This window comes from Tauraco erythrolophus, chromosome 10 (genome assembly GCF_009769465.1).
Source record: "Tauraco erythrolophus isolate bTauEry1 chromosome 10, bTauEry1.pri, whole genome shotgun sequence".
In the NCBI taxonomy this organism is placed as follows: Eukaryota; Metazoa; Chordata; class Aves; order Musophagiformes; family Musophagidae; genus Tauraco; species Tauraco erythrolophus.
In genome coordinates, this window is record NC_141474.1 from 6,467,816 (window position 1) to 6,479,449 (window position 11,634).

The 11,634-nt window shown below is 53.0% G+C and overlaps 2 protein-coding genes across 2 annotated transcripts; both read right to left on the reverse strand.

Annotated features, from left to right (window-relative positions):
• Positions 1 to 231: 231 nt before the first annotated feature.
• MGST3 (microsomal glutathione S-transferase 3) lies at positions 232 to 6,340 on the reverse strand. Its single transcript, XM_009981569.2, has 6 exons — positions 6,307 to 6,340; positions 3,619 to 3,742; positions 2,562 to 2,635; positions 1,837 to 1,894; positions 653 to 725; positions 232 to 341 (listed from the first exon to the last, which is right to left on the reverse strand). The coding sequence occupies exons 2-6, from the start codon at positions 3,733 to 3,735 to the stop codon at positions 232 to 234; spliced, it is 432 nt and encodes a 143-aa protein (XP_009979871.1). The 5' UTR covers positions 3,736 to 3,742; positions 6,307 to 6,340.
• Positions 6,341 to 7,791: 1,451 nt separating this feature from the next.
• LRRC52 (leucine rich repeat containing 52) lies at positions 7,792 to 11,456 on the reverse strand. The gene is made up of 2 exons (XM_009985814.1): positions 10,832 to 11,456; positions 7,792 to 8,048 (listed from the first exon to the last, which is right to left on the reverse strand). Exons 1-2 carry the CDS (start codon positions 11,454 to 11,456, stop codon positions 7,792 to 7,794), a joined length of 882 nt encoding a protein of 293 aa, XP_009984116.1.
• Between the last annotated feature and the right edge of the window lie 178 nt (positions 11,457 to 11,634).

Genomic DNA, 11,634 nt, shown 5'->3' on the forward strand with positions numbered 1-11,634 from the left:
GGACACGTGTGCCTGGTGGGCAGACTTCTGTAGTCCTTACAAAACCAGAGTTGTTCTAGCATTTCGCAAAACTTAAGAAAACCTTCTATAACTTTAGAATGAAAGTACAGAATTGACAACTTCGTTTTATTGAATGAGGAGGAAAGAAAAAAAACCTCAGGAAATGAAATGTTCTAAAAGAAAATGAAAGAAAATCCCTTTAGTTTCCCAGGCAGCCATCGTGATGGTCAGTCACTTGTGGCAGGTCCAGCCGAGGTGGTGGCAAGCTGAACACACGCCTGTGCCCACCAGCCCAATGAGTGCAACTGAACCAATGGCCCCTCTCCTTCGGTTTTTTGGATCTGGAAAAAAAGACATGTTTTGACAGTTCAGCAGCCCATCTGGGAAATCGGAGGGAGCAGGAGCTAGAGATAAATCCCAAGTGAAACTGCAGGCCGAAACCCTCAGTCTGTGCTATTAGTAAATGAGTGCTCTTCTATCTGTGGGAAGAGGGTACTGCCGTTAGCAGCCTGTGGACCTGCACCTTTTTCTTCACACCCTGAGGGAAAGCTTTATGCTGCCTCCTTGATATGAGCTGGAGGAAAGAGCCCTGAGGCCACTGTGGAAGACCTGAGTTTCCAAGCATCTTCCGTGCTGCAGGGTAAAGACCTACCTCCTGTGTAGTAGCCGTAGGCATAGAGGATTCTGCCAAGGATCCAGGTGATGCCAAGTCCTGTGGCAACCCGCTAGAGAGAAAGGAGAAGCATTAAAGGTTTAGGAGACCTGCCCCCTGCATGTGCTTAGCTGTTGTAGCAGCCCCACTTCAAAGAAGTGACCAACTCCAGCGAGGCTCCTGACCTTGCCAGGGCAACCGGGAGTCAGCCTGGGGGAGGTGGGTGACTGATGCTGCGTGCTAAGGTGGGATTTGTGTGGGGGGAGTCACTTCCATGATACAGCTCTTCCCAAGCAAGAAGTGGTTAAGTCATACAGGCAGCAGGTGCTGAGTCTTATTTCACCACTGTCTGGTTAGTGAGCTTGGCCATATGCCAGGACCTCGGGGGCAGCTGTTGCCCCAAGCCCCACTCCACTGCCTCCAGCAGGTACAGAGGCTTTCCTGTTGCAGGTCTTGCAGACTTCCACCGTGCCTCTTTAGAGCTTGCTGCAACATGGCTCCAGTTTGCCAGATGGGCCTATGCTGCTTCCTTCCCTCTCGGAAAAGGAATGTTCAAGGATCTGATTTTTCTATTGGTGGCAAAGAGCTCCTGGTTTTGGCGTCTCCCACATGCCTGCCTCATTTCAGTTAAAAGTCATCCAGGCTTTTTTTGATCCTGAGCACACCTTTGGTGGTGGAAGTGAGCAGGAAGATCATAGTCGTGTAATTCATCTATTCATAACAGACAAACTCTTCATGAAAGTGTGCTTAGGAGGGGGGAAAAGGGTTCTTGTCCTTTACACAACCAGCTGCTGAGCAGCACTGCTTTAAGCCCAGCAGGACCCTGCAGGCTTGGAAGAACTGGGCAGGGTTGGAAGGACCCTTCCTGCTCATGGACTGGAGGCTGTGAATGGTTTGGTTTGTCTGACAAGGCACCCTCGGGGAGGAAAGGGGTCTGAAACTCATTACTGCTGCTTCAGCTTATTTAATACTTGTGATTCCCCTGCACAAGGGCTTCTACAACTACATCTTCAGAAGCGGCACGGCAGTGAAGTCTGATGTGGCCAGTGAAGCAGCCTGCTGCCTCCAGAGGGGCTAGCTTGGCCTGCCGAAGGGCTAGCTTGGCCTACTGCCCCCCACCCTCCTCATGTCAGAGAGCAAGAGCAGAGTTCTGTCCTGCAGACCTGCACCACAGCGTCACTTACCGGGTGGTGGATTCCACCAGTGGCTAAGAAGAACAAGAAGGCAGGGTATGCTTCCAATCTGAAAATTAAAGCAAGGAGGTTGTGTTTGTGCTCGAGTTGCTTACAAAGAAGAAACTCTAGAACACAGAAGCTGTGAGCATCCCCTGCCGAGGTCTCCGTGCTTGGGAGAGCTGTGTTTGATGCTGTGGCCACAGAGGAGGTAAGAGGGCATCTGAGTATGCACAGATTTTTAGGGACTTCTCCCTGTCTGTGTGTCTCTCCAAGGCCACCCGTTCTTTCTGTTTTGTGCCTTAAGCCACTGCCAAATGCTACTCTCCAACACCTAATCCAGGAGGAGTTGTTCCTCCCAGTCCGCCGCTGATGTGCTGTTGCAGACTGGTTGACAGTAGCTGGGTGGGCTTAGGCCTCTCCCCAGGGAGATTTGGGCAGCAGATTAGCAGCCCCAGACAGCCTCTTCTGGAAACAAGATTTCTAGTGTCTTAAGATCCACTCATGGAGGCAAAGAGCCGGGCACTAGGGAAGAGGAGGCTGCTTCACAGCCCTGTCTTGTGGTTTAAGGCATAGTAAGGAGCCAGCACAGCCTTACTGCTAAGTATTGCATTGCCGTGTGTTTTCCTCAAGCGTTGAGCTGAACTCGAGCCCATGGCAGCAGCGAGTCTCTAGCTGTCAGCCCCGCTCCACAGCCCTGTGTGTTTTCAAGGTCTGCACTCGCGCATGGTACTCACGTGTTCTGGTGTGCACGCTGGATGCAGTTGAATATATGCCCATGTTCAGGGTCTGTGCTGTACATGGCTGGATACTGCCAAAAAAACCCCAAACAAAACAGCAGCAAAACATGAGCAAGTGCAGTCTGAGCTTGGGAGCCTGGTGTTCCCCGGCAGCACCTCTCCCCAGGGAGCCTGGAGCTGCAGGAGCGCTTGCAAGACTGACTTGCACTGGCACGTTAGAGCCAGTCTCCTGCCCCATGGCCCACAGCAGCTTTGTTGAAATTTGCTGCTTATCTCAGGCCACTTCCTGAACTCCCTGAGCAACCCGACTACCATGGAGGTGGCCCTGCTTCAAAGAGAAGATAGCCAGGTACTGGATGTCCTCTCTGTTTAAATCTCATCCCTCTGGCGGGGAGAGCAAAGCAGTGTTACTGACATGTGCCCATGTCTCCTCTGGGGAGCTGGCAGCAGCCCATCACCCAGGAACAGGCTGGGGGGACACTGCCCTCCTCACCACTGCAGAGCTGAGCAGGGGAAGGAGCCAAGTGGCACAGCAGCCTCCACATGCCATCGCCCTGACTCACGGGCAGGCCCAGCCACCCCCGCCCAGCCCACAGCCCTGCCTGGCTCACGGGTTCCTTGACAGACACTAAGGGAAGGTCACTATGAAATACGTCTTACGATAGGGCTCACGTGCTCCCTCTAAGCTTGAGAAACCCTCCTGCCACTTTCATTCCCCTGTGATTCCTTTGCTCCCAACGCTGCATCAGCCTTCTTTGCAGGAAAAAAGGGCTGGGTGGTTTCTTGCTCATCAGTGTTTCCGAGCTCAAAGCCTTGTGCTTTCAGTGGTCTTGGCTCGGTGCCACGTTGCCCAATCTGCCAAACCCCAAGCTCTGTCGTGCCATCTGCTTCAGCCTGGAGAGCCAGAACAGCAGCTCTATCCCTTCTGCATCCGTGTGGTGGGGCAGGCAGTGTCAGTATGTCACCCAAAAATCAGCAAGGTGTCACTTAGCTTGTCTGCAGCATCCCTGCAGACTGGCTCTGACCTTCCCGTTCCCTCAGCCTGAGCACTCACCTCCACATCGTACTTCTTGCGGGCCTTGGCCACCTTCACTGCGAGATGCGTGACCAAGATGAAGCTGGCAGCCCCTGTCAGGATGACGTAGCCGTACTCCTTTGAGAGAACAGCCATCTTGGTGCTGTCAGAAAAAGAGAGCCCATTATTATTTCGGGGTGTGACTGGAGAAGTGGTAGCTCACTACATGCAGATACGTGTGTGTGGAAGAGCTGCTGAGCGTGGGCCCAAGCCCTCCTAGCACAGGGACTGGCTGAAGGATGGCAGAAATGGTGAGGTGGGAAATTCTCATCTCTTGGTGCCTGCTGGGTATTGAGCAGCACATAGGGCGCTCTGCTTAATTCCTGTCAAGCAAGCCTTAAATTCATGTCAGTCTTAGAGGGAGGCAGTGCCTGGAGGACCCTAGTCCAGCCTCCAGCTCAGAGCAGGACTATGGCCAACAGGAGGTCTCATCATCTCTGGCTGTGGCTGGCAAAGTCCCATGGCCTCACTGACACAGTGCTGTGCCTGCAGGGATGCTCTGGAGAGGTGGATGGAAACTGTTCTTCCAGCACCAGAACTAGGGGCCATCAAAAGAAGTCAGGAAACAGATTCAAAACAAACTAAAAGAGGTTTTTTTCATGCAGTGGCAATCAGACCTGTGGAACTCCCTGGCGAGGGATGCGGTGAATGCAGTTGGTTTTCATAAACTCAAGGGGAAACTGGGCAAGCTCTGGGAATGAGCACTAAACTGGGAATTATAATTCAGACAAACTAGAACTGGCTCAGAAGTCCTCTGAGCTGAAAGGAGCAGGACTGCAGGAATGGTTAATTTGAATCACTAAGGCCATTCTTACCTAAAATAACAATAAAACCCACCACAACGATTGCAACAACTGAACCTTTTCAGCAAAGAGGCACTGGCGAGACAAGCGATGCTCACCGCCGCGGCTGCAAGGAAGCCCCACAGAGTCACAAGTCAGTGAACAGCCCCCAGCAACACGCAGCTGCTGGCGCTCACAACATCTGCATGGGCAAGTCTGCCGGCCAGGAGGCACCAGGCCCTGCGTGGCTCGTGTTTGGCTGTTCTGCGCTTCCTTGCGCAGGTCTGAGACGGAAGCACGGAGCAGGAGGTGCATCCAGGAGCCGCAGCAAGGCTGCGTGTGCTTCTCCGAACTCTTTCCTGTTCTCCATCTGCCAGACCTGCTGTCAGCCTGTGTTGCTGGGAGGCACTTGGCACCGAGTGCTCTGTCACCCTCCTCGGCTGCAAGTGAGGACAAGGGCCCTTCCTCATAATCATCTGGCACTGGTCCTCTCAAGCAATCCCAAACCTCAGATATTTTCTATCTGCGTGACCCATGACAGTGCTGCATCACTCATCACAGCAGACACCTCTCTCCAGCACTGAGCCGACTGCCTCTCCAAACCAAACCCGAGCTGATGCCTATCTCCATCTGGTGCCTCCACGACGTAGCAAGGTTTTGGTGTCTCCTGCGCTGTCCCACCAACACAATCTGTCAGCACGGGGTAAAACAGGCCACACCACAGGACCAGTGCAAACAGCCTTCCTATTGCAACAGCACCAGCACCCCTTGCAAGGGATCTCCAGGGACCACAGGCTTCTATTTCTCATTATTGACGGAGCAAGGTGAAGACACCAGCTGGCTTTGTCCACGTGAAGTTTGGTAAACGATTATCAGTAAGAACATTGAAAAGTCCTCAAGTAACTACGAAATATCAGCTGCACCCACACATAATAGAGGTTAGCACCCGACAGATGACGCACTGAAAATACAACACGTTCCCACCGACAGAGCAAGTTGATGGTCACATTTCCCTCTTCAAACTACAAGGCTGGTGGAGAACCCCCGCCTGCCAGCGAGGACCAGGCCTTTTATCTTCACACTGCTAAATTATAATCTGGGGTTTCACCTCAGCACAATTCAGCCACAGCAAAGCATTACACCAGGTGTATTATAGAACTGCTACTTTTATGTTACCGGTATAAAACTCTCCCGTGTGCCTTTGCTCCAGTAATCTGGAGCCATACAAAGTCCTTCAAAGTCCGCAGGACGTTCAGCCTCTCTCTGATTCATGTGGTGGCTGTTTCCGGATTCTGGTGGCTCCTGCCTCTCTGCAACCTTTGTCCGCAGCTGCAAGGACTCTGCCAGCAGCGACGTTTCGGGCTGGAGCCACACGACGGAGAGATTCTGGAGCATGACACAGCACAGACTGGGAGCTGTACCGGAAGAGCTCTCCGGGCGTGCTTTTACTCCAAAATGAGGGTTCTTGCCAACTTTGCCCTAACTCGACAGTTACTATGAGTCAGCAAAGCTGATTATGTCTCTTCGTGCAGACCCACGCTTGGTTCTGCCTGGACCACCGGATACAAGCTCAGACTTTCTCTCCAGCCAGGAGAAGCCTCTTGTGCCGCCCGTTACCGGGCGAGCCCAGAGGCTCAGCCCCGGCGGCAGAGCTCCCTGCGGGCTCAGGCTCGGTCTGACCGGCCGGACCGCGCCGGGGTGCGGGCAGGGCCCCGCCGCGCTCCGCTCATCCTGCGGGCGCTTTCCCCCGGGAAAGGGGAAGTCGGGGAGAAGGGTCGCAGCGTATCTTTTTCTATTCCATCTATCAGGATAACCCGCATCCGGAGGCTCCGCCCCTGCCCCTGCCCCCGGAGGGTCCAGCCGGGGGTCCCCGGCCCACACTCACCTTGCTTTGCGCGGCGACGAGCGTCCCAGCACACTGCGGGAGGGAGCGGGAAGCGGGAAGGGGGGCCGGGGCCGGGAGCGCCCGCGGCACCGCCCGCAGGCGGGGCACACCCGCGGCGGCCGCCCCCGCGCTGCCGCCGGTGCGGAGCGGAGCGGGGCGGCGGTCGGGGAGGGCGGGATCAGCCTCCCGGGGGAAGCGGTCGTGTTTGGAGAGCTGGATTCGGCACGAATGCGTGTGGCTCTGCAGAGGGGTTTGCAGGGTCTCCCGGGGCACCGCGAGGCTTGCTGAGGGGCATCGATCACTGCCTTTGGCGTATCCAGTAGCTCCGCATGTATGTCCCGAACATATCCTATATGTATATCCCATACATATCTTTAGCGGGCTGTGCTGTCGTGTCCGCTCGGAACCATCCTTGTCAGACCGATTACACCTCGGACAAAGATTCCAGCTTTGATTCACAGCCTACAGCTTCATGGCTCTGAGGCAATACGGCAGTTCATACCATGCCTGCTGAAACCGCCTCCTGCTTTTCCTTTTTGTTTCAGCAGATCCCGCCAGTATCAGATGAAGCAGCCAGTGTTTCACGCGCGGAGTTGCTGTACTCGGTTGTGTAAGCGGATACCTTCCCGGGCAATTACCAGCGTTAGCGATAGGAAGGATCTTAATTTAGGTCTCCCTTTATTCTGGCCTGTGTATGCAGCCCTGGGACTTTGGCATCGAAACACAGCCTTTTCCAAGAATACTTGGAGCCTGTGTAAGCAATATTTTTTACATTTAAAAAATCTCCCAGTTTTGAGGATACATGATACAAAACTGGAGCTGGACTTTCCAGTTCTGTAAATGTGCATAAACCAGTGGAGGTAGTGGGGCTCTAGCTGCAAGGGGACAGATGTGGTCTTTTGCTGTTGCTGGTGTAATGGGAAAGAAAGAAAGACCCAGTGGGATCCCGGGCCCCTAAAACTTCTGGGTTTAATCTCTGCTCACATACCTGCTATTTCATAGCAGAAAGGTCTTGGATTCCCTGGGGCTCCAGCGAACACTCTGGGCTGATCCCAATAAGCTCTGCTGGGCTTTCTGGTCAAAAAGGCCTTGGTGAACTCCCTGGCTACAGTGGAGCGCTGGGGACTTTCCCGTATCCTGGCTTGTACCTCTTCAAGATGGTCCCTGTGACAGGACAGACCCCACATTGACTGTTTTTCTGTGGTCTCACGGTAAAGTGGGAGCATAAACACCTGGCACTGTGCACATCTCTCACGCCCCCCCCCCCCCAAAAAGTGTTTTGCCAATGTCCTGAGTCCCAGTGGAAGAACACAAGTGGAGGTAGCACAGTGATTGAAATCAGAGCACAGAGACTTTCTTCTCCTGCAGTTTTATTTCACTTCAAAAAAATAGCATCTAGAATGGGACATCATGTGGGAACTCAGGCAGGAAAGGCTTGCCTTCAGTTCCCACGATGGGAATTCAGAAGGATTTGTAGGGCTGGGCCTAAGTGACTCTGTCTTCCTCCTCTTCCTCCTCCTCCTCTCCCTTTGGAGTGTGGACTTCGTAGATGACAGCACAGACACCAGCCAGCCAGGCCGCCATGGTGCCAGCAAAGAACATGCAGAAGCCAATAAGACAGACAAAGATGTAGTCTTGCTTGTACAGCTGGGTCAGGCAGCTGAAGTGGAGCTGCGCCTCCGCTGCGGGCATTTTCAGGGCACGCAGGCCTTCTGGGGTGTAGCAGGTGATGTTGTCAGCATCTGCAGAGGGAAAAGAGAAGCAAGACTCTTTTGCCTGTGTCTTAAGTGTCAGTGAACAGGACTCCTGCTAGAAAAGTGATGGGGGAGTTTGCTCAACTACTGAAAAGTGTCTACAGGCTTCACACCCCTCTCCCTCCGTGGCTTAGGTAAAATCACACAGGCAAATCCTTGCCAAACCGCAATTCCCAGGTTGCCAGAACAATTTCTGTGGTGTTGCCTCCATAGGAAAATATTGCTGGTCGGATTATGCCACTGTGGCAAACTGCTGTCCCTGCACCGTTCTTCTCTGCTGACTGAGCACTTTTATTTTAATGTAGGAGCACTTGTGTGTGTTTGGTTTAATCTCAAACACCTTCTGAAGTGATACAGCCTAAACAATGCTGGAATAATAAGGCTTGGGCACGTGTGACAGAGTGGTTTGCAGTTAGGCATAGCCTCACCTGCTCTGTGAGAGAGGAAGAGGAAGCTCATCAATGACTCGGTTCCACCGAAAAATGATCTCCTTCCCCTGCAGGTTTTGAGCCCCACGGGCCAGACACAGTTGCTGTGCCAGCCGCAGGCTGGGCACTGCTTGAGGCGCTGGATGGGCAGGCCTGAGGGAGAGGGAGCGGTGGGGAGGAACAAGGTACACGGGATTTATATTATATGACATCACATTCTGTCGTATATTGCTGAGTGACACAGCTGCAGTGGTTGTTCATGCTGGTATCTCTCACTGTCCTGAATAGAACCAGAGAGCTTTTCTCTTTCTGGTAGCGAAATCCATCTAGATTTGGGCAACTTCATGTCAGCATCTCGGCAGGACACAGCAAAGCCCAACACGGCAGGGAAGCGGAGCAGCTTCTGCGAGCTCCTTGGTTTCTTTGCCTTTCCCATTTTCCAGAGTGCGGCACGGGGATCCATCCTCATACCTCCAGTCTTTGCTGCCACTGCCTTTCCTACTCCTACCCTCTCAAATTGCCTGCAGGGAGCTTTATTGTCCTGTGCCAGGGTTCAGTGTGTTATCTCCAGTCTTACTGTTAGGAACAGAACTTTTTTATACTGTTCCATAACTGCCTGTAACCTGTATGAAGAAAATAAAAAAATTACTGTCTATTGAGCTTAGTACATCTAGTAAGACACAGAGATGTCCTTGATTCGGTTCTGTCCTAACACCAGCTTCTGTTTGCCCTTCCCTTTTCTCTCCTGGAGGTCTTTTGTGCCCCTTTCTTGTTTGATGGACAGACTTTCTCAAACAATTCCTCCTCTGCAGCTCTCTCTCACCATTGTGTCCTGCATTACTTGAATTACCAAGCTTTCTCCATGAGTATGTGTCGTGCTGTGTTCCTTCTCAGTTTGGAAAACGGAGTTCATCTGCTGCAGCTGCAGAACAAAACTTTGCCCTTGGGCCCAGTGTTTTTCTGGGAAAAGGAACCGGTGATTATCCAGGGCCCAGTTGTAGAATCTCTCAATATGATGGGAAACAGTTGATTTTGGCCTCCCAGATGATATAAGGAACGTCTCGGAGACCCTGTTTTCAAGAAATGGCTTTTATTCAGAAGCAAGCTGCGCTCTGCTGCTGCAGCCCATGGGACTCAGTGCTCACCTGCATTGCACACACATTTCTTGGAAAACTTAAAGCCAATTTTCTCTGAGGTGCTGGAGGAAGAGTGGGAACATATGGAGCCTCCCAGCCATAAGGATACAGATGCTTTTCTGAGTGCAACTTGTTTTCTGTTTCACTCTGACCATCAAATGTCAGCTGGGACCCAAACGAGAGCTCCCACAGGAACAGCAAAAGGTCTTTTGCTGACTTTTGAGCACTGAGTCACAGTCTGATACAGAGAATCAGTCAAACGTACCTGCTCTGAGGGCTGAGGAGCACTGTGACAGCTGGAGGCTGCAGGATTTGTAATTTTTTTCTGTCCTAGCACAATAGCTGCTGTGCTCTGAAGGCAAAGGGCATTGTGTACGCTCCTCATCTGCAGAAACAGGCTGCTGGGAAGCAGGGTGTGGTCACAGCCCCACAGAAGTCAGCAGCTAAACTCTTGCCGGCTTCTACACTACCCAAACCTCTCCCGGAGACCCCCTCGGAAATGAGAGCAGAAGAGGAGCTGACTGGCTTTCAACCTGGCTTTGTTTCCAGCATTGAGCAGAATTGTTGTAGAGGTTGCAGGAACGAGGTCTGCCTGCCAGGCACGTTGTGCAGGAAGAGGCTGCCGGAGGTGTTCAAGGTGAAAGGGACATTGGCCGAACGGTGGAGAGCTTCGGCCTGGAGAGGCTGGCCGAGCAGGTCAGAACAGAGGCAGGAGAGCATTTCCACAGAGGGAGGGGGGTTAACTGAGCATTATGGACATACAGGTACTGCACCAGCACCACACAATCAGAGCAGATGGAGACAAGGAAGGAAATTCAGAGCAGCAGCTTTCCCAGCGCAGATCTCTGCAGAACTGTGTTGGGCTCCTTGTTCTTGGCACTGTAGCCACAGGGTGCTGTGACTGGCAGGTACAGGGACACCTCCTGAGACAGGAGCCAGGGATTTTAGAGCAGCAGCAATGTCCTAGCTACAGGCTACACCTCCCTGACTGTCCTGATGATGTGAGTAAGTGTGACAATCTGTGGGTGGAGTGCCCAGCTGCTTCGATCCGTGTTTTGTGCAACACCAGAAGATAGGACCCACGGTTGACATGCAGTGTCACAGCCCTGTGAGCTGAAGTTTTGGGAAAGAGAACAGAGGACCCTCTCCATTCCACGCAGATCTGCAGGAGTAGGGAGGAGAAAAGTCCTGCTCACGCAGCCCTCACCTGGAAAATGAACGTTGCTCTCTGCCATCCACGTGATGAAGTCCAAAAAGGAACAGTTGCAGTGCCACGGGTTGTCACTGAGCCCCAGAAACCTCAGGTTGGGCAGGTCCTGGACAGTGCTGGTGTCCAGGAATGTTAAGCCTGTCCGGCTCACATCCAGGTGCCTCAGCCAGGTATTGTTGGCGAAAGCATCCTTCTCGATGGCCACAAGGTTGGCATTGTCTGAGATCTTCAGCACCACCAGGCTGAGGAGGTGTGAGAAGGTGCTGAAGGTGATCTGTGTGAGGTTGTTGAAGCTGAGGTCCAGATAGACAAGCTTGGCCACACCAATGAAAGTGAAATCCAGGTCATCCCCCAAAAGGTTCTTCCTGCAGTCCAGATAGACCAAATCCACCAGGAAGCTCAATTCCACTGCTGGCAGGTACGAGACATTGTTTGCTGCCAGAATCAGCTGCCTGGTGTCCAGTGGGATGGCTGCAGGGAACTCCTGCAGCTGCTGCCCGGTGCAGTTCACTTCCAGGTACTGACAGCTACACCTGCTTGGGCAGCTGATCCTCTCTGATGCCATCCCCATCCCCAAAAGGAACATGAGGCTCAGGGGCTGCGGTCTACGTGAAGGAAACATGGTCTAACACCTTCCAGGCCGCTCAGCCTTTTGGGGGCTGCAAGCAGCCCTATGCAAGCTGCGTTACCATCACAGCTACGCTGAGGTGTCCGGCTGCGAGGCTGTTGGGAAGCACTTTGTGTCCGTGACTCACTTGACTCCTTGGCAAAGCGCCTAGCTGGAAACCGAGCCTGGTTTC